Source organism: Mangifera indica, chromosome 6, assembly GCF_011075055.1.
Source record: "Mangifera indica cultivar Alphonso chromosome 6, CATAS_Mindica_2.1, whole genome shotgun sequence".
In the NCBI taxonomy this organism is placed as follows: domain Eukaryota; kingdom Viridiplantae; phylum Streptophyta; class Magnoliopsida; order Sapindales; family Anacardiaceae; genus Mangifera; species Mangifera indica.
The window spans coordinates 9,085,387-9,109,008 of NC_058142.1; the positions used below are offsets into that span (position 1 = coordinate 9,085,387).

A 23,622-nucleotide genomic window follows, 5' to 3' on the forward strand; every position below is an offset into this window, starting at 1 on the left:
AGTGTTGTAGGAGATCAATCTTAATTTGGCCAAAATCACCATTGATTGAAATGTACCATACTTAGGCAATATACAAGCCTTCCCTATGAGTAGTTGAAAATGGAAGCACAATGAAAAAGTGGCCACAAATGTTGCTTACAAAACCTATAACAAAACTTTGCTAGAATGCCTACTAGCAAAAATGTTGGTAGACACTTAAACTTATACAACAAAAGCTATGACAATGAATCCTCATACTATAATAATAATGAATCACTCACATTAACATCTACTCTCAGTAATCCCACATATAATTTCCATGTTTTTACGCAAACTATCTTTTAGCTGAAATGACAATGAATCCTCATCCCAAGTAAAACTCCACCTTTATTATTTGGTTTCGCTATGACTTTACAGGCAACTAATACACTATTAGCCTGATCATCATCAAGTCTAGAAATGACAACAGGAACTATCATTGCTTTAGGTAATTTTTCTTTTCATGAATTACAGTTTGACCAACATCTTTAATTTACAACTAATTTTACTATAATTATATTATAAAGAAAGTCCATGTCCTTAAGCATACTATATAGAAAATAGAGATATTCACCTAGAGTCCAGAAATGAATGCTGAGAAAACAAAGTATAGCAGAATCCTATGTGCCTAATGTAATGATCAATATTGTTCATTCAAAAAACTCACAAGTCATTCGATAAAATGTTTTTGTTTTTAGTGCTTAGAAACATTAAAGCTTATTAAAACTCACAAAAGAATCAGTGAAGACTAAACATAATCAACAAAAGACTAAGCAACTTGCATGTAATCACATATTGTTTGCTACTTGTGAGTTAGAAAGAGGACTTACTATCAACTACAACAAGAGCTTTAGAATCATCAAACTTCTTTTCAGGCACTTGACTAATAGTTCCTCCTTTGCAACAGTTGGAATTGGAGCAACGATGGTTTCAAAAAATAAGAGTCGATTGTAGTTTCGAAAAACGACAACCAACAGTGGTAAAGGTAGATGGGGGATAGATGATGCAGTGTTTTGTAAGAGTTAGGACATTTTACATTTGATGTTTGTGTGTATACTCATTTGGGTGTAAAATATAAAAAAAAAAAAAAAATTTATGTTTGATGTGGCAACAAGCCAATGTGGCAAATGAGGTGGCATTTGTCACGTCGGTCGCCATACTAATGGATATTTGATTATGTAGCCAGACTGGGTACAAATAACATTTTTGTTTACGTTATTATGAGGTTGATAACATAGTATTTTCTAGTAGTAAATACTTGTTCATTTTGGGTCTAAATCCATATGAATTTACCTTAAGAGGTTATATAAAACATCTCTACTCAATTAAAATTATTCAAATCTTATAAATTGAATTTAAAACTCATTTATTAGAGATATGGAGTGTGACAAGTAATCCTCTAATTTTTCTATCATTAGATATATGGTTATAGAATTTCTTAATTCAAAGATTTAAGGATGAGGATTCATATTCAGGCACATAACATTGAAAAAACACAAGGTTTTCCTAAATGTATTATTTCATGATTAGTTTTCCTAAAAATTTTCTCATTGATTTATGGTTTAATTAGTTCAACTAGTTTCTAAATTATAACGGGTTTATTGAATACTATGAAATATGTATCATATTTTTTAAATATGAATCATATATATTCTAATAAAAATGATTTAATGTCACTGATCTAGCTTTCTCTTATTAAAAAACGCTTGTATATATAATTAATTTATTTTATCATACCAATATCAAATCAATTTAACTTTTCTCTCTAATTAATATTGAGTAATACTATGTGTATCAACTTTAAGTACACAATTTTGTATGTACTTATATGTGTCATTACATGATTATGTGTTATTTTATTTTTAATTTAAAATTACCTAATTATGTGATGATATATATAAATGTGTATATATTTGTATACCTAAAATAGGTACACAAAGTTTTATTATTAATATTTATTTATTTTCAATGACAACTCTTCATTCGCTAATTAATATTTATTTATTTTTAATAACAATTATTTAACTTCCAACTAATTAATCAGCTATGTCCTTGTAATGCTATCCACCATCACTTTAATTTTTCTCTCTTTATAAATACATATATAAAAGACAAACCAATTTTTTTAGGTGAATCGGACCAGATCATGAGCCCGTTCATGATTGAACAGATCGAACCGACTAGTCTGACTTGGACAACACTATTTTTTTCAAACTAAAATGTGATTTATTTATTTTTTGTTTTATCTTAATATTTAAAATGAGGTTGATATAACATTAAAAAATATATTTTCAGATTAAAAAACCTGTAGAAAACTATAAAAACTACTTTTAATCGTTTTCTGATTTTTCAAAATTATATTTTACAAAAAGTTGTAAAAAATATGTTGAATTCATTTTTACCAAACATATTTTTACAAGGTTTAAGAAGTTTCTCTTTTTAAATTAAAAAAAAAATCCAATTTTAAATGGGCCCTAATACTCAAGTTGGACGGGCTTGATTGGTAATTGCCGCATTAATACAAAGCCCAAGGCCACTGTCTTCCCCTCCGAGACTTCTGCCGAAGGATATTTAAACCCTTCCTTCCAAATCTGCGCAAAGCAACACTGAACAAATTCAAAAAGTTCAAAACTGAACGTCGAGAGCTAGCAGACGTCGTCGTTTCATTTCTTAATGCTTTCCAATGGACGCCATAATCTCCTCTGCTCTCGAAACCATCTGTGTACAAGGCCAAGCCGGCCTCTCACTCGCCTCGCTGTGGACCGAACTCAGCAATCTCAATAACAACTCTCTTACTCCCTCTTTCAAAGCTTCGATTTATTCCAACCTCTTGAGAATCCCTTCGCTTCAGTTCCTCTCCCCTCAAAACGACCCGTTTGATCCGAATGACGACGCGATTCAACTCCTCGAGGACGCCGAGAAGTTCGGCGTGAAGATCGTCGCCAGTTTGCAGCTTAGAGATAACTTTGTTGGACTGTACGACACGCCGGCTGCTAATGCTAACCTCTCCGTGCCTCAACGTCGTACTCTTGAACGTCTAGCTATTGCTAGGTTAGATTCCCCGTGTTATGAAATACAGTTTGTATTTTGTTTAATATTATTAGAAACAGTAATGCTATGTGCACCCAGTGATGCTATGTTGTTGTTAATTTGAAATTGACTGTTATAAATATGACTTTAAGGATTATCCTATGTAGATATATGTGCATATAGAACCGTTTGTTCTGGTGACCGTGCTGGATTGGTGTCATGGCACCATAGTATTTACTGACTTGTTATTTGTTGAGGGGTAATTTTAGTTTAGGTTTTATTATGAAATGGTCCTGTTGGCCGTGAATTTAAAGTGTGTATGTGAGCTGTTTTGCTTCTTATATCTGTGGACTTGATGTATGATGAGAGGAGTGTTCAAATGCGTCTTTACAACATATGGTTAGATAGTGTTTTTTGTTACCTAGTGATGTGAAAAATAGTTATTGTGCTTAGGTATGTCATATTAATATAGGATTCTCTTATTGTAGGCAGGGTTTTAGGATCTCTGAAAGATTGCATTGACACATATTTCTAATGCTTTGAATGAATGATAATACTTTTTGTAGACTCTTCAAACATTCCGTCAAATCAACTAGTTGTTATGATTGGAATATATTGCATGCTAGAGTAGATATTTTTCCTGCCCTAATTATGTGATAGGATCTGAGAATATTGAAATTAACAAGAATTTGCATGCTGTGTAAGAATAAGTAGTTGGTTTACCGATTGGTTTTTGATTGTTGGATTGAATTTTTTAATGTTTTCATTTGATTATGAGTTTATAATCAGGACATGAACATGTCGGTTTCTTATTTATTAAATTATAGAATAATTGGTTCAAAAGTGGTGGTTCTTAAATTTTTGGTTCTTATGTTCTCCTTGTGTTTATGTAATAATAAAGTAAAATTCATTATACTGAAATGAGAAAACATGCTTAGTTTGCTAATTAGGTTTGATCAAGGTACTAAATTAGAACTGTGTAAATTGATAGCAAAACTAGCAAATGCAGATTGTGATGGCTCCTAAAATTAATTGCAGATCAAATGGACTAACACAAAATCAACTTGCGAAGGAATTTGGCATTGAAGGGAAAAACTTGTTTTATATAGTGAGGAACCTTGAATGCAATGGGTTGATTGTGAGGCAACCAGCAGTTGTGAGGACAAGGGAAGCTGGCAGTGAAGGTGAACCAAAAAACAGTTCATGTGTGACCACCAATTTAATGTTCTTGTATCGATATGCAAAGCACTTGGGTTCTCAACAGAGATTTGAGATTAGCAAGGACGGACCAATTGTGGATAGTTTTGGGAATGGAAATGGAAATGTTGTGGGTAAAGATAGTTTGTCCGGAGAAAGTGTTAAAGAGGATGTGCATGTGAAGGATTTTTTACCTGCAATGAAAGATATTTGTGATAAGCTTGAAGAAGCTAATGGCAAGGTTAGTCATGTATGAAAGTTATTTAGGTTTTTCATTTTCTTTGGTGCCATTGTGCTAATATTTCTTTTATTGAAGGTTCTTGTTGTCTCAGATATTAAGCAAGGCCTAGGTTATTTTGGACCTTCGAAACACAAGGCATGGAGAGCTGTAAGGTTCTCTCCTTCATCTCCTTTTATTTCTTTTTGGAGGAAAATACATAAGGAGAAGTCTTTTTGGCTTCTCACGTTCATGTGTGGAGTTTTGATGGACTTATTCATTATTTTTAATGTCATACTTTATGGGGAATGTGGTCCCAGATATGTAGGCGGTTGACTGATGCTGGTATTGTCATGGAGTTTGATGCAAAAGTGAATGACAAGGTGAGTAATAAATCTAGTTGATTATCAATGTTTTTGCTTGGGTTAATGTTCAAATTTTTTCTTTCACTTGAGTACAAATTAGTCCGAATTTACTTTTTGGCTATTCGAATTAGTTCATTTGCCCTTTCTAATGATATTTCAAGATCTTGGGGACTGTTTTTTGGATTTGAAAGTTAACACTGCTCTTGTATTCTATAATGGATCATCTTTCCTTTGCCAATAACTACAATCAAGCAAATAGAAGCAATGATTTTTGGTTATCCAAAAATCCAAAAATTTCTTTTTTCCTTTTAGAAGCACTATTGGATACTGGTGAAAGTCAAATGAGAGAGTAACACCATATCTACTACATGTGGAAGAGGTTAGAAGATATCTCACACATCCTTTGCTTTGCTGTCTGATTCAATGTCCCTTGGCTTATGAGCGAGCCAAATTATCTTGTATTGTCATTTTTTTGCCTCTGTAAGGTAGATAGTTTCTCATTCCTTTGGTTATTGATTCTGTGTTGTCTTATTCTTATACACATGTTGCTAATCGAATGCAGAATCTTGTGTTGAGCATACTTTGTTTTCATCCTATACAATGCGTCTTAGTCCTTTCTTTTGGGCTGTCTTTGTATGGGTTGATGTCTCGTTAAGATTCCTTTTTTTTTTCCCCTTTTTGTGGTCTGCTAGTTCACATTTCTCCTAAAAGTCATATTTATTCCAATTTCTCTGGTTTCTTATATACAAACAACAATAAAAATAAAAATGAGAAGTTCTTTTCTGCTTTTGGACAAATCTTTGTGTTTAGTTTGTTACTTGTGATATATCTGCATTTGGTAGGTTGAGCGTTGTCTACGATTGTTGAAAAAGTTCTCCTCAAAAAGTTTTGAGCCAAATAACCTTGGATGTGGAGATAATTTCAATAAAGAAGAACCAGTGAAATTTGGAAGGAGATTTCCCAAAAATGACCAACTCGTAGAGCTTCCCATTGAGCATCAAATTTATGATATGGTTGATGCTAAAGGATCTAATGGATTGACTGTTATGGAGGTGTGTTTACTAATTCTTATCATTTAATGTAGTTGTTGCTTCTCAGGTTATATGCTCATATGCTTGTATGACAGATTCACGTGTAGAGATTTTCCTTAAGAGTTGATATTTTATTGAAAGTTTAATTCCCTTGAAAGACCTCCAAAATAGTGAAAATGCGAAGTTGCTCTCATTTCTAAATTTCAAACTATGGGGACTTTTAGTTCAAACATAAATCAGCAAGAAAGTGATATGTAGTTATTACCGTTGAAGTTAGATAACTTTCTTTCATTAAGTTGTCTCGTATTTTCACTGATGCATGGTCTTTACTACTGCTTCCAAATTTTTAATATTTTTTTAATGAATATATGCATTTGCTTGAGCAGGTGTGTGACGGGCTTGGAATTGATAAGAAGAAAAACTATGCTCGGCTTCGTAGCATGTTTTCTAGATTTGGAATGCCTTTGAAACCAGAGAACCATAAAAGAACTTTGGCATATCGAGTTTGGACACCTGGGAATTCTAAGTCTAAATCATTTAATGCATTTCACAGTAAATTTAAAAAGAATAGCAGTGAAGATAAAGTTTCTTGTAGTGATTTTAACCATATAGATGATGCTTCTCATGGACCATATCAAACATATCTTGAGTATAACCATTCTATTTCTAAAAGTGATTTAGCTAATCGTGGAGAAGAAGAAGACACTGAAACCAATACTGAAATTTCTCCTGGCTCCTTTGGTGATGATAAAACTAAACACAGGCTTCCTTGTTCTGAGCAAGAGTTGGTTCATGACCCAAGTGACACGACTCCTGGGAAAGAACTAGTTTTAGTGAATTCGGATATAGAAACTAATGTTTCTCCATCAGGAACAAAACATCCTGCTTTGCGGAAGGCGCATACAAATTCATCACCGTCTTTGACCCCTAATAGTTTACGAAGGGAGCAGTGGATACTTGAACGCCTACAGGTATTTGACATAATCCTAGCTACATTGAACACATACACCAGGAAAATGACTTATTTCTTTGTTCTACTGCTTAAAACTTTTAATACTCATCCATGGTTCCGTATTTCTTTTTCAGGATGAAAAGTTCATTTTGAGAGTTGAGCTGCATAGGTGGCTCATGAATCTTGAAGACAAAGGCCCGACAATTGATAGGAAGACGATTGAACGAATATTAGCAAACCTTCAGCGACAAGGACTCTGCAAATGCATAGACATCAGCGTTCCTGCTGTCACAAACTGTGGCCGCACCCGCACCACCCGGGTGGTTCTGCACCCATCAGTCCAAAGTTTGACTCCTGATCTACTTGGTGAAATCCATGATAGACTGAGATCTTTTGAAATCCAAATTCGCGGTGGAGGCTCATCTAAGATGAAGAAGAATGAATTTGTTCCTGTGTTGGATGGTGTACAGAGAACTCAGTGCCGTATAAATTCAGATGACAAAACAGTCAAATACGAAGCCATGCGTGCTAATGGGTTTGTAATGGCAAAAATGGTTCGTGCAAAACTTCTTCATTGCTATTTATGGAGTTTTCTTAGTAAACAACCTGGTTGGGATGATACCTTATCATCTAGGAAATATGTGACGGACTTAAAACTTTCTTGCAATTCTAGCAATTTGTTTTCGCTAGAAGTAGCCATTAAGAACATTCCAATTGAACTCTTCTTACAAGTAGCAGGATCTTCTCTGAAATTTGATGATCTGATTGAGAAGTGCAAGAGGGGTTTGTCTCTTTCTGATCTTTCTGTTGAAGAGTATAGGTCTCTGATGGATACCAGGGCAACTGGGAGACTATCATTGATCATTGACATTCTGCGCAGGTTGAAGGTATAATTACTTGGTTATGTATAAATTGTTATGCTAGTGTAGTTGTCCCTTTAAATGTATGCTGGATTGTTAACATTAAACTGTTTCACCTAGGTTCCCTTTGTTAGACAGTTCATTTACCCTAGATGAAAGTACTGTCAATTTTTACCTTTCATCAAATGACTAAAATTTGGTATAGAAAGTGCATGAATTTTGAGCTCCAGACTCCAGTGCTGATATTTCAGACAAATAATGTAGCTCATATAATACATTATGGCTTTTGAATTATACATGATAGCAAGTAAGCAAGAAGAACCGATATGTAAATTCAGATATTTATTCATGCTCTATTATTGAATTAATTGTGTAGGAATCAAATATCTCCTCTTTGAAAAATTTGGATGGCAACTGACTTTATAACATTTTTTATTATATATGAATATTATCTTGTGTTATAGATCAATCTTATTGTGCCTAACAAATGGCTATATGACATAGTTGATTCGGCTAGTAAATAATGGTCATTCAGATGATGGAATCAAGTACTTGCATGCCAGTTTGTCACATTCAATGGAACTTAAACCTTATATAGAGGAACCACCATCAATAGCTGCAACATCCAATGCTATGCTCCTTGATCTTCGCCCACGAATCCGGCATGACTTTTTCCTGTCAAGCAAAGAAGCTGTTAATGAGTACTGGCAAACTTTAGAGTATTGTTATGCTGCTGCTGATCCAAGAGCGTCCAGACTTGCATTTCCTGGATCTGCTGTTCATGAGGTTTGCACTTGGCAGTGTTGTAAATAGCAGCATCATTATATTGTATGATGAGACTGTTTACAATTAATTAATACACTAGAAAGGGTTGTCTAGATCTTCTTAAAATCCTGTTCTAGGATTTTAGTTCAAGTTATGGAATTCTATATCAACTTTTATGGGCAACAAGGTATGATGCCTATATATATGATTTTACAGTGACTATTTTTAAATAATATCTTGTTGAATTTTGGGTAACTCCACCAGATAGTTTGTATTGTTTAATTTTTAACCTCGTCTATAAGCAAGCTTAAGATTTTGTTTATGTAGATGTGATTGGTTGCATGCATGCTATCATTTAGATCTTAAGATCTGAGGTTGATGGGCATAATATGTGTTGATTAAAAATTTCATTTTGTGCTTTCCTCTTTGCTGTAATTTAGATCCAAGAGGATGCCTTACACTACATTTCTTACAGGTTTTTCATTATCGGTCATGGGCTTCAGTTCGGGTTATGACAGCTGATCAGCGTGCTGAACTCCTTAAGTGTATGGTGAAGGACAATGTAAATGAAAAGATCTCATACAAAGAGTGTGAAAAGATTGCAAAGGATCTTAATCTGACTTTAGAGCAGGTTCGATTGAGATACACACACACTCACACTTATATATATATATATATATATATATAGTGCCTTGTGGTGTTGATTAGGTTTATGTTCTCAATTGTGTTTGGTATATTACTCTCTTAAAAGGGACACCTGACTATTTTCTCCTGTGCTTTTGGTGTGTTCTTTCTTTTCTTTTTGGTTGAACTGATACATTATTACTCTTCAAATGCCACTTGCAGGTGCTGCGTGTGCATTCTGACACGCAACAACAACGTCTTAGCAGATTTCAAGGCGCTGTTGGTGCCAATGGGAAGGAGTGCCAGCCACGAAAGAATAAATGTTCATCGTCACAACAGAGAAGGAGACCATTAGAAGAAAGACCATTAAAGCATACAAGAGTTGGTGCTGCAACTGGAAAGTTGAATAGCCAGGGGGTTGCTACACTACCTGATACTACAAACAGATTTGTAGAAGACCTTGACCTGCATATTCAAGGACACGAAGAGAGTGATCATTTGATGAATGTGGAAGATCCAGGACTAAATGAAGATGAGGGAGAACATCATTTCTCTTACTGTCAGCGCACATCCTCAGAGATGAAACCATCACATCAAAAAAGGTTCTCGTGGACAGATGAAGCAGATAGGTAAAGGAAAATAATTTTCTTTATTATAAATGCACTAAGTGAATCACATAGAAAGGGCTTGGGGAAACTGTGACCATAAGGTAGGACTCATTTTGGTTATTTGCTAGAAAATGTTGAACTAGTAGTTTGGCTTCTTAACACAGTTGAGAAGGTATAAGAATGTGTTGATTAAATGATTTTGCAAAACAATCTGACTTGTGTTTTTTGGATTTTTCCTACTTTTGCATTAGGTGCATTGTCAATCTGGTCTATATTAGGATATGTAGGCCATTCTTATAAGATGGGGAAGAAAGTGATCTTTTGTTTTTTGCCCATAAAATTTTGTTTCTGGTTCATTTGTTTCATACAACTCATTGTTTCTCCCATCAGGCAACTGGTGATTCAATATGTTAGACGTCGTGCAACTCTTGGGTCGAAATTTCACCGTGTGGATTGGTCTTCTCTTTCTAATCTTCCAGCGTCTCCTGGTGCCTGTGAGAAACGAATGTCATTTCTAAGAAGAAATACAAAATTTAGAAAAGCTATCATGAATCTCTGTAATTTGCTCAGTGAACGGTATGTGAAGCACCTGGAGAAAACTCAAGACCTGAAACTAGACAATAATGATAGCAGAGTGCCTGTGCATGTTTTGTCCAGGGAAGGTCATAATCTTAATGTCTCTGATGGTGTTGAAGACACTGAAGATGCTAATTTTGAGGAAAAACTGTGGGATGATTTTGATGACAAGAAAATTCAGGCAGCTCTTGATGTTGTCCTTCGATTGAAACGGATAGCTAATTTGGAGACATCTAAAAGAATTGGATCTGCTTATGAGGAATCTTTAAATGTAAGATTAATCACATTTTGGTATTGTATCATTTATGCATCTGGAGTTCAATGATCAAAATTTTGACCAAGGGATTGTTCTAGAGGAGCTCTTATCTTTATGTTGGAAATGTCAGAGACTCTCTTTTCTGCCCATGTTCTCTTCTACTTCTTTTTTGCATATGATTTACAAGAAATTGATCTGAACATGCTTGTATTTTATTTCTGTAGTATCTGCAAAATAGTCATTTCCTGTTCTTATAGTTACCTTATAGAAGCTGATAGTAAATATATAATTTGCAGAATCTTGAGGAATCTGGATTGTTTTCTTCAGCCACTTACAGTGATCAGAACCTTGGTATGGGACAACATAAGGATGCTGCTCGAAGAACTAAATGTCATCTCCTTCATCAAAAGTTTCTCAAGCTTTTGAATGAAGGGATAAGTGTCATTAGACAAGTTGAATCATTGGCTGTTTCTAATGCCATAGAATTGTTTAAACTTGTCTTTCTGAGCACCTCAGCAGCACCAGAACTGCCTAATTTGCTGGCAGAAACTCTACGGCGTTATTCAGAACATGATCTTTTTGCAGCCTTTAGCTACCTCAAGGAGAAGAAATTTATGGTAAATGAGTTTTTATTGGTGGATTATGTAGTGGATTTAGTTTCAGATATGATATTCTTCCCAGTCTCATGGCTTTTGTGAAAATACGAGGAAGCAATAAAAATGTGTAAATTCCAAACGTAAGCAATAATACTTATTGTGTGATGTGTTCATTTGACAGATAATTGAATGCCTTTATGTAAGCAATTTTTATTTTATAGATATGAGAGTAATTTCTGACAAAGAGCATTCTTCACTGTGTGACAGATTGGGGGTAATGGAAGTCCTTTTGTACTTTCTCAGCTGTTCTTGCAAAATCTTTCTAAATCTCCCTTTCCAATTAATACTGGGAAGAGAGCAACAGAATTTTCCAGTTGGCTTTATGAAAGAGGAAAAGATCTTATGGAAGGGGGGGTTAATCTTAATGCAGATCTACAGTGTGGCGATATTTTTCATTTGCTTTCTCTAGTTTCTTCTGGTGAGCTGTCGATTTCTCCACTCTTGCCAGATGAAGGCATTGGAGAGGCAGAAGACTTGAGATGTTTGAAACGGAAGAATGATGAAAATGAATTTTGTTATGGTGATAAGGCTAAGAAACTAAAAGTTGTGGCAGAAAGTGAACTTGTTTCTCGCCGAGAAAAGGGTTTTCCTGGTATCATGGTATCTGTACATCGTGCAAGAATTTCACTGGGAATGGAAACTTACAGTAGTGAACTTCAAGATAATGCCGAATTAGACAATCTTTTTGATCAAAAAAATGATGGTAGTCCTTGTCATTCTGACCCTGCAAAGCAAAAGCTCAATTTTGGCAGTGTTGCTACCATAGCGGGAGGTTCTAGTGAGTCACCTTGGGACTCTATGGCAACCTATGCTGAGTATTTATTGAGAGCTGACCAAACACCAGTTAGTTTCTTCGGTCCTCAGGTCTTTAAGACGGTTTATGCATCTATTCAAAAGGCTGGTGACCAAGGATTGAGCATCAAGGAAGTTTCCCAAGTTACAGATATTCAAGGTATATATACCATAGTTTCCTTTCATGGGAATGTTCATAAATAAGCCATTTACTTTTTAGGTTTCAGGAATGATGATATTTATGCACAAGTTCTACTGTATTGACTTTTGTCTGTTATCGTTTTTCCCAGGAGAAAAGATCTCTGAATGTATCATTAATGTGCTTCAAGCATTTGGACAAGCATATAAGGTAGGTTCTCTATGTATCAGCAATTTTAGAATATAAGTGCAATTCGTCATTTTCTTTGACCAGTGTACAGGCAGGCTGACACTGATGCTTAGGGAACAATTGGGTTTGGTGCTCTTTATAAAGTTGGTTCTAATCTACTAGTGATTTTTGTACAGGTCAATGGCTATGACTCTGTTCGAGTTGTTGATGCATTATATCTTTCCAAGTATTTCTTGATCTCTATGGCTGATTTCCATCAAGATCTCAATGCACCGTCATTGTCAAAGTTCTTAAGCAGGACAAATAATAGCCAATCGGTTCAGCCAGAAAACCATGATAGCGATGGTGCTAATCCACAGGGGGAGATAGAGATGAATGTTGGTGATATGCACAAAGTGACCATTCTTAATCTTCCTGAAGATTTTGCTGAACATGTGAGTGAAACTCAAACTAGTGATGTGCATGAAGTCAGTATGCAAGTAGATCTCTTGTCCAGGGAGGATATTCAGGGTGAAAGCTACAAATATACTTCTGCTGAATTATGTATGCCAATATTGCCCTGGGTAAATGGAGATGGGACTGTCAACAGTATTGTTTACAATGGACTTTTACGTCGTGTTCTAGGCATGGTTATGCAAAATCCTGGGATATTAGAGGTACCTGCTTTTCAGTGTCTTTGTTTATCCCATTCTAGGTTTTTTCAGTCTGGTCTTCTGAAATTGTAATCACCATTTTGTTTGCCATTGTCTTCATTCCTTTGAGTTTGTCTCTTGATAAAGGCTAGTTATGAATATCTTTGTAGGCCTTCTTTTTCGCTCTTCCTTTTTTTCATTGAGGAATTGTCATCATTTGAGTCGCTGCATTGTTGCTTGCAAAGAATATGAGCTGGTGATGAGTGTCATATGCATGCGTACAAGTTCTTTGAGAGCTAGAAGCTTTGTAAACATCTATTTTGTCTGTTCATTGGGAGTGATGAAATATAATCTCATAATTTTGTTTTCTCTTTCTTTTTTCAGGATGAAATTATTCGCAGGATGGATGTATTAAACCCCCAGGTATGTTTTGTATAATCTTTAATTGTAGGGTTTTTTCTTGGTGGAAGTATACATTTACCCTGAACTAGCGTTAGGCTGGAATGTTCACATCAGCAGTCCTATAGTTTAAACAAATGTTAACACTTAGGGGACGTTTGGTTGGGGGTAGATAAAGATGACTCTAGGGGGGCGTTTGGTTCAGAGAATGTTTTATTACCAAAATTGAAAGATTACTTTGAAGATAAATTATTTAGAAGATTACTAGGTATAAATGATTATTATGTTTGATAAAATTTGATAGTATAAATAATTATTGTGTTTGATTATAGGTAATAAAAGAATACTAGTAATTATTTTACTTAAATGCCTCTTTGATATAATTATTTTAAAATATTTTTATATTACTTGTTATATTAATTGAAAATAAGGTTATTTTTGTCCAAAAAAATTAATAAATAAAAATATAATTATAATAAAATCAAAATTACCTTAGTAATCTTTTAATATCAAAGGTGAACGTGGTAATCAGATTTCCACCTATATTACCTGTCACGTCAGCATTGGTAATAAAAGATTACTGTAATATTTTATTACTAACAAAACAAACAATGTAATGTAAGTAATAAAAGATAGATTACCAAGATAATTTTTATTACACTTGAACCAAACAACCCCTAGTAATCTATCTTTTATTACTTATATTATTTTGTTCAATTTATAAATAATAAAATATTATAGTAATATTTTATTACCAATAGTGATGTGATTGTTAATCTCTTATTATCACCTCTATTTTAGATATTAAAAAATTACCAAAATAATCTTGATCTTATTATACTTATATCCATATTTTTTTTTTTTGAAATAAAAGTACTCTCATTTTCAATTAATATAACATGTAACATAAAAAATATTTTAGAATAATTATACTTAAGAGCATTTAAGTAAAATATTATATTAGTATTCTTTTATTACTTCTAATCAAACACAATAATTATTTGTTCATATCAATTTTTACTAAATTTTATCATAGTAATAATTTATACCCAGAAATTTTTAAGAAATCTATCTTCAATGTAATTTTTCAATTTTGGTAATAAAACACTATCCAAACCAAACACACCTTTATATAAACCTTTCCGTTCCTGTAGGAAACCATTTCCCTCTCCTAACAAAAAATACAGTTAACTTATATAAACCTTTCCATTTCTGTAGACTCTAGTATTTCTTTATGTTTGGAAATCTTGGATTCTCCACATTCAATTTAAGGAATAAATCTCAACTATATCTCTAGAAGAGGCATTATCTTATAATATTTTTTATTTGTTTTTTATTGGAAAGAATTTTATGTGGTTGGTAATTGATTTTGTATATATATGGTAGATAGATATTTTAGGTATGGAAATTATCTTCTATGTATATGGTAGGTGGATCTTCTAGGAATTTTATGAGGCTGCTTATTTAATAAAAGAAGTCTTTCTGTCACAAAGAATTTCTAGTCTTCTTAGGAAAACAAGAAGTCTAATTATAGAGCAGCAAACTCACCAATTTTTTCAAACCACAGGATCAGCACAACAGAGGGAAATGTCATTGATAAAGGTCGATAATAACGTTTAGTTGGCTAACTAACTTATCTTTCACACACTAGACCTGATATTGTTTGCTTAGTATGGTAAACTAGTTCATCCAAGATCCGAGGACTGAACACTTGCAAGTTGTTGATTGTATACATTACCATATTGTTTAATAGAGGTGGAGAGATGTGTTTGGAAGCTTATATTGATGCAGACTATGCTAGATCTCTGGTTGATAGAAGATCCACTACTAGATATTGCACATTGTTGGGAGGATGCTTGATAACATGACACAGTAAAAGCAAAATGTAGTAGCAAGGCACAATACAAAGGCAGAATTTTAAGTTTGGGCACATGGTATTTGTGAGCTATTAAGGTTGAAGATTACTCTTGATGACTTGAAGATTAAGAGAGGAACAAAATATTGTATTGTGATAACAAGTCAACAATAAGTATAACCCACAATCTTGTACAACATGATAGAACAGAACATATTAAAGCTGATAGGCATTTTCAAAAAGTAAAAACTAGATAGCAAACTGATACTTAACAACAATTAGTAGAAATTCTAACCAAAGGACTTTCTACAACAAGATTTCAGGAGTTGATTATCAAGCTGAGAATGGAAAACATCTATTTTACAATTTGAGGGGAGTGTTTGAAGTCTCAGATTCTCCATATTCAGTTCAAGGAATAAATCCTAATTATCTTTAGTTAAGAGAGATATCACCTTATAATATTTTTTGTGATTTATTTCGTTATTGGAAAGAAATTGGTATGGTATGTAAATTAGGTTGTACGTATATAGTACATAGAAATTCTAGATATGTATATGGTAGATAGATTTTCTGGGAATGGAAATCTAGCTTGTGCGGTTGTATATAAATCCCCCATCAAATCAGAGTTTTTTCATTGAGAAATTAAAAACATCATTTTCCCTTCCCATCTACACTGATACATGTGATCTGGTAGATACAGAAAACTCTCAATATGGGTAAAGAAGTATGAAAGCAGATCAGAATTAGAATGATTAGAAAGAAAATTGGGTGTTTGTTGATTCAAACATTCGCAGCCTGCAATTTTGTCTTTGGGATTTAATGCTTTTATTTGAACAACTGCTGATTCATACATCTCCATATTTATGCAGAGCTGTAAAAAATTGCTTGAGCTGATGACTTTGGATAACCACCTGATCGTGAGAAAGATGCATCAAACTACATTCACTGGCCCTCCTGCTATTCTAGCGATGCTCCCCGGATGCAGTTTCAGAAATTCTAAAATGTTATACCGCAAGCATTTCTTCGCCAATCCCATGAGCACATCTTTACTGTAAACTCCTACTATTCCTCGGCCCCTCCTCCTCGCAGCTTCAGGATTTTGAATATGGTATACCGCAATTCACCAATCCCATTACCACCGTATATAAGCATCATGGTTTCCAAGTTTCAGCGATATACATTCCCAGTGAGAAGTCGCATAGTGGAGATAGAATTCACATCTTAATGATCAAATTTGCAATGTTGAAAATGTATCATTTACTCTTTTGATTGTTCGTGTAAACTAATGATACAAACTACATAGGTCATGTATAAAAATTATGCAGGTCACATAAAACTCGTCCAATATGGAATTTACTATTTAAGGGGTTGTATAAATAAATTCCTAAGAAGAAAAAATCTTAATCTTCACAACTTTAATCTTCAAAATAATAATAAAATCCATCAAAATCAAATTTCAGATCCCTTGCCTTTTTTTTTTTTCTAAAACCTTACAAAGATATGCATTCAAATTTGAGTTTATACGTCGGGTGAATAACTTGAAAATAGATAAGTGCGTCAAAAAAATTTTCCAAGAGTGGTAAATCTTTGCCTCCAAACATGCAAATTTCAAACTATTCTAATTTTGACTGAAAAGTATATACAAAATTGGGAGATATATAAGGGAAATTAATTAAAATAAGTCAATATATTGACTTTTAGGCCAATCTTTGTATTTTTTCCTTTCTAAGCAAACCTACATTTTTATTTCGATAATACTCATTTTTCACTTCACTTAACTAATCTTGTTTCACTGTTTTCATCTTACTTTCACCATTATTTCTTGGCCAAACGACTATTTTCCACCCAAGGTTTGATGATTTCTCAAGTTTCCACCCTTTAACTATGGAAACACCAAACACCCACCCATGACTGGTTAGATTTAACAAAACTCTAACGGTGGTAAATTTAATCTCATTTTCCCCCCTAAAAGTTTAAAAACTAACCTTTTTTCCCTAAGCTAAGTTTGAAAATATCGCATTTCCCCCCTAGGGTTTATTTCCAAACCCTTTCACTTACTCCGGCGCCATCACCGACCGTCTTTCCCTCCCGACGGTTTCTCTTCCACCGACGGCCACCCTAAACTCTTGCACTACTCATCCGACGCAGAGAGAAGTCGTTTGGGAAGAGAAATCGTCTTCCCAGATGAAGATGAAGACGACGACGATCGCAGTTGTCTTCATCGTAGTTGGAAGATGAAGACGAAGATTAAGCCCGATCACAGTTGGAAGATGAAGACGACGACGACTGGGAAGACGAAGAACTTCGTCTTCCCCGACGAAGAACTTCGTCTTCCCCGACGAAGTTCTTTGTCTTCCACGGCTTCTCCGACTCCGATGAGGCTTTCAAATGGGAGGAAAGAGATCGCCGGAAGGAGAGGGTGCTTCGGGAGGGAGAGACCATCGGCAATGGAGCCGAAAATGTCGTCGGAGATTTCAAAAAGAAACCCTATGGTGAAACTGCGATTTTTTAAAACTTAGGTTGGGGGAAAATTTTAGTTTTTAAAGTTTATGGGGACAAAACAGATTCTATTTTAGTTTATTTTTAATATTATAGAGAAAATGACAATTTTACCCTTGCCACCGTTAGGGTTTGGTTAAATCTAACCGACCATGGGTGGGTGTTTGGTGTTTCCATAGTTAAAGGGTGGAAACTTGAGAAAACATCAAATCTTAGGTGGGAAATAGTCATTTGGCCTTATTTCTTTTCTTAACACTCTTCTCTCAACACTCTGATAGAAACACATTTAAGTTGTTTCTTTTGTCATTCATCATTATCATATACCAAGTTTCTTTTATATATAACTTGCAACTTATATTAAAAAAAACTGTGAATCAAATAATTTGTTTGGAATAAAAGTCAAAAAGCTTTAATGATGATTTTGAGAGAGGTTGAATTTTTTTAGTTAAACACTTACATTATTTGTCCAATCAATAGTTGTACAAGTTTTGGTGTCTAGATCTAAGGAAAATAGAAATCGTTGTATTTTCTAGTAAATTGCGGGGTTTGCATTTGTGGGGTTTGTGTTTGTATGGTATGCGTTTACGAGTTTGAGTTTGCATGGTCTGTGTTTTGCGTTTGCGCGGTTTGCATTCTTTTTCTGTCTCTTTGGAGTTTTAGTTTCTATTTCTGTCTGTTCTGTTTCTAGGGTAATTAATTAAAATTTTCTATGTACAGAAAAATAGGTAAATTAATATATCTGCTTGGATATGATGAATATTAGGTCAACAAAAGTGATAATAGTTTGAAATATGTTGGTAGAGTTTAGACATCTATATCAATCAATAAAAAAATAAATTATGATGAATTCGTAAAAACTGTGTGTTTTCGTTTGTGTATTGATCGAGTTGCAATATTGTAAAAATTTACATGCAAAACCCAACCTCTTTCAGTGATGTACAATATTTGTTAAATGATGATTTTGAAATTTGAATTATGATAAGGTTATCTAGGACACATAAAAAGGATTTATCATTTCTTATAGTGTTTACAAGGCTTATAGAAGTTTGAACCAACATGCAACAATAACAAACCGAAACACAACTAAGGGTTCAATCATTTGAAGCCATGCATGATGTGATTAACTTTTTGGATAACATATATGGTGAGACACAACTAGAAAGTATGCCCGAAGGTAATGGTGTTGAGGTTATGGTACATGATGAAATAACACGGCAACAAGAACCTTTGTAAGGGTATACCAGAGAGATGTTATGAGATGGGTGATGTTCTAATAGATAATTTTCAATTGAATGAAGAAGAATATGGTGGTTGTGATGCTTGGGGTGATGATGTTGGCGATGCTCATAATGGTAGTGATAATGGGGGTGATGATGAATGTGATGATGGTGGTGATAACAAAGGTGATAACGGGGGTGGTCATGAAGCAGAGGTTGGTCTATGTGGGTTAGCAGGGGGAAGTTCATTTCATAACATTCCAATAATGCGTGACGGGCCCATTCCTATTAATGTACAAGTTCCAAATATATTTTTTGGTGGTCTAGAGCTTTATATGGATGTAGAAAATGAGGATATTACATTACATTTAGCTCCACCATGAGATGGGAGAATCAAAATGAATGATCAATTTATATATAAACAGCTGTTGATAGATACGATGTAGAGAGATGCTTTAGAAAAAAGGTTATCAGTTCAAGGTGATAAGTTCAAATTAAAAGAAAAAATAGATATCAAATGTGCACATGCTTAATGTAAATGGAAAACACGAGGAGTAAAATTACAAAACACTGACATTTTTATGTTACAAATGTTGAAAAATCACACTTGCCCTTAGGATGTCATAATGCCTTACCATAGACAAGCAAACAAACAAGCACTTGAAAAAATATTACAGTTCATGTTTACGATTGTCGAACGTGTCTATAGGCTGAAAGACATCACAATGGACGTTGCAAATTGGTACAAAATAGATATCTTTTATACTCAAGTTTGACGTGCTAAGAATTAAGAGTTGAATGCCATTAGAGGTTTTCCCAATGAGTAGTTCAAATAATTACCGGTATGTTATTACAACTTGGAACGAAGAAACTCTAACACTATTATACACATTGACACTGATATTGATAATCGGTTTTATTTTGTCTTTATAGTTTTAGGATGCTCCATTAGAGTATTTCAGGAATACTATTGTCCCGTCATTTGTATTGATAGATCTTTTTTAAAAGGACGATATTGGGGTACACTGTTTGTTGCTGGTGGCAATAATAAAAACAATCAGATTTATCCTTTGGTATTTGTTGTGGGGGGAAAGGAAGAAATAATGACTTAGACCCCATTTCTTAGAGCATTTCATGGGTGTATAAGTGACCTTCTAGATTTGACCATAATTTCAGATAGATACCATGTTATCATTCACTTCATGAGAAAAGTGTTCCAAAATGCACACTACGGTTGGTGCAACCATCATGTAAAAGGTAATATGCACAGTAAATATAAACAAATAAAACATATAAATGAGTTATTTTAGAGAGCAATAAAAGGTTATCAGATATCAGATTTTGAAAAGGTAGTATGCATAATTAATGATGAAAATTCATTAGCGGATGCTTATTTGCAAGGTATTGACTATTGATGTTGGGCTTATGCTTACTTCCCTAGTTTTCGATATAATATAATGACGACAAACTTTCAAAGTCGTTTAATGCCTTGACATGACACACGCAAAAATTACCGATAATGATGCTACTTGAGTTTTTGCTTTCCACCATGTAGAAATAGTTTTATACCTGATGCAACTTGGCAGGTCCATATAATTTTTCATATTTTAATTTCTCAACTGATGTGCACAATGATGAAGCATATACTTATAATGTTTGTTTGATCATGTAAAGACTTGTATTAATTAACTCACTCCATGGGTAGAGGAGAAATTAACATGTCATATCCTTAAATCAACTAACATGGTTGTTAAGCCAATTACTGTGCACATATATGAAGTGCACGGTGTGGGTCAGTCAGTCACTATAGTGGATCTTTCTACAAAGGAGTGTAGTTGTAAGAAATTTCAATTGTCATATATACCGTGTACACACATTATAGCCGTGACTAGGTTTCAGAATTTTTTTAACTATTATCAATGGGTGAGCAAGTATTATTCAACCGAGTATTAGAAAACAATATATGGAAGGAGTGTTGAACCATTAGAAGATTCTTCTAAATAGGTATATCTGAAAGAACTTCCCATGATCCTTCCACCCACATGCAACGCCAACGTTCAAGTTGACCATTGGAACACAACAACAAACCATCGTAAAGGGAGGAAATATGTCAACCTGTTTGTAGTCTGTGTCACAAACGTAGACATACTCGAAATACTTGTATAAACCCTTTATTCAAGACAAGTAGAGGATAAGGGACATTGCGTGTTGGTCTTGCATAGCCATTTATGTATCAATTTGTTTATTATGCATTAAATTTGAAATAACATATTTTTAAAACAATTGTGTTTTATTTGTGTTGTTGCTGGTGTTGAACATGTGCGACGATGGGAGAATTTACTAACCGCCATTGCTATTACCTACATATATAAAGAATTGCTTCAATGTGTTGGTTATTTTTACTTTTTTTTTGTATTATAAATTTGTTAAACATTCAATAGTTATTTGATTGTATTTTAACATTTTAAAATATTTTGGCATAGTCTCCCTATATTATTTGCATTATTCATTGTATATCTTATTCCTATATACATTGTATCCAAAAACACACTCCAATATATATATATATATATTCAATCTACTCAAACTTTGTATCATCATATCATAAAATAGCATGATAACATAATAAACAACAAAATAAATATACATTGACTATTTACCGTGAAACAATAAAATAAATATACATCAAACATGAAGCAATAAAAATAATAATAAAATAATATATATAAACACCGTATATCAATCAGTGCGTCCATGAGAGAAAATATTAGACTCGATCATCCTACACAAATGAACAGTGTCTTTGGCTACATAGTCAAATGGGCGATTAGTGGCTAAGTACTCTATCATCATAAGTGTGAAGACTCCACAATCACCTGAGGTGGTGCCCTGCTATGGAACATCGGTACATGGTGCAAACGTGAACAACTCCATGTTAAGGTCATCACCGCTAACCTTCTAGTAGCTAGTAGCACTAATAATAGATGAAAGGTGTTGATATCGCGCTATCATCTCGATGAACCTCTCAGTGGAACTTATGAAGTTAACTAAAGAGTCATATACAGTCAGGGTCTACGCTTTGAAGTCAATTTCATCGCAAGCCTAATGTTGACAATTGTAATTGATAAGAATGCATACATGTAAAAACGATAACCAAAAGCTAGTATAAAAACTTATAATGGGAAATGTGTTAGCGTTTGTATAATGTATGAGAGACAAAACATTAAATAAGATTTAAATTTTAGATAAAAACAAGGTTAACATTTTTTTGTGTTAAGCAGACAAGATTAACTTTCCTAGTTCACTACTTATTTACTCATTTTATGATAAGTTATTTGAATTTGGTTTGAAATATATTTTGGGGAAAGAAAAGATTGACTTTTTTAGTCACTCACCCCATTTGTGGTAAAATATTTGAATTTGAATCTAAATTCATCTTTTATACTAGTTTTAAAGTTTCCTACTTTGGATTATGAATTTGTCTTAACGGTCAAAGATTGCATGTAGATTTTGAGGTGTCTTTGTTTATTTTTTGTTGCATCACTTTGTATTTTGCATATATATATAATGTTTTTAAAATGGGACCAAATTACCCAATTTGAATGATTAAATTGTGAATCAATCTATAATCTAGTTTGGATTTATAATCCGATTTGCTCTATATATAAATATTGATTTGTTTGAAAATCAGTCAAACTCGATAAATAGATTGAACCAGAAAAACTATTTAAAATTGACAAAATCAGGTTTACATAATTTTTGTTTTATTAAAACTTAAAAAAGTTAAAAATTATAAGATCTTAATTGAATTAATGATAAAATTTATACTCGATTTTCTCTTTGTCCAAGTAATCGAGTGTCAATTATTTAATTAATATATTTGAAAATATATTTTATATTTAAAAAATATGATAAATGTTTTATACTATTTAATAAATACGTAATAATTTGATAATAGGTTAAATCTATTGGTTGTTTGATTGAACCGATCAAACCATGAACTAGTGAGATAGCTAGTTCAACTGTCACTCCAGTTTTAAAAACATTATATATGATCGTATCTTCACTTGTAATCTTTAAACAGAAAATCATTTGAATGAAAATTTCTATATTGCTCTTGAAAGAGTTCTTTAAAGAATTTATTTATTTTTTATTTAAAATGAACTTGTTCAAGTTCGATACAAGTTTTATTCGATTGAATTTGAATTCGAGCATAACATATACAAACTCGAGTTTGAATCTAAGCTAAAATATATTTGAAAACTAATTACGAGTTTAAATCCGAGCTTGACAAATACGAACTCAATCTAAAATATATTAATTTTTTTTAAACAACACCACATAAACCATAAGGGAACCAAATTAAGGTGAATGAGTTTGCTGAGTCCGAACCAAGTAATTTTTGTATACTCAAACATGAACCAAACATAAACTCTCAATCTATGAAGTAAATTAAATACAAACGAGTTATTCTCTACGCTCGATGAGCTTGAATTGAACCCCCTAAAAACCAATTGAAAATGAGTTTCATTCAATTTGAGTTTAATTTGATTTGAATTTAACCCTACTTTTGAGTGCACAAATGAATTGGATATTTTTGCTTCATCAAAGTTCACATGAAAATTAATCATGGACTGGACATTTCCTTCAACTTAGATACGAGGATAAATGATTTAATAGATATTTTTAATTGCCCCAAGAATAAAAGTATTGTAAAAATAAAGGCTAAGGGCCATTTTCCACCC

The 23,622-nt window shown here is 33.4% G+C and overlaps 1 protein-coding gene across 2 annotated transcripts; it reads left to right on the forward strand.

The window, feature by feature from the left end:
* The first annotated feature begins 2,602 nt into the window (after window positions 1-2,602).
* Window positions 2,603-16,497, forward strand: LOC123218747. Of its 2 annotated transcripts, XM_044640341.1 has the most exons (17): window positions 2,603-3,069; window positions 4,087-4,486; window positions 4,562-4,633; window positions 4,783-4,845; window positions 5,670-5,879; window positions 6,245-6,829; window positions 6,945-7,697; window positions 8,175-8,456; window positions 8,911-9,066; window positions 9,282-9,688; window positions 10,058-10,514; window positions 10,796-11,116; window positions 11,363-12,107; window positions 12,238-12,296; window positions 12,452-12,931; window positions 13,292-13,330; window positions 16,031-16,497. In XM_044640341.1, the coding sequence occupies exons 1-17, from the start codon at window positions 2,702-2,704 to the stop codon at window positions 16,214-16,216; spliced, it is 5,583 nt and encodes a 1,860-aa protein (XP_044496276.1). In that variant the 5' UTR covers window positions 2,603-2,701; the 3' UTR covers window positions 16,217-16,497. The 2 variants fall into 2 exon arrangements, with proteins under 2 accessions (XP_044496276.1, XP_044496277.1); XM_044640342.1 differs by lacking the exon at window positions 2,603-3,069 and having other exon boundaries at window positions 4,425-4,486; window positions 4,562-4,638.
* Window positions 16,498-23,622: the final 7,125 nt, after the last annotated feature.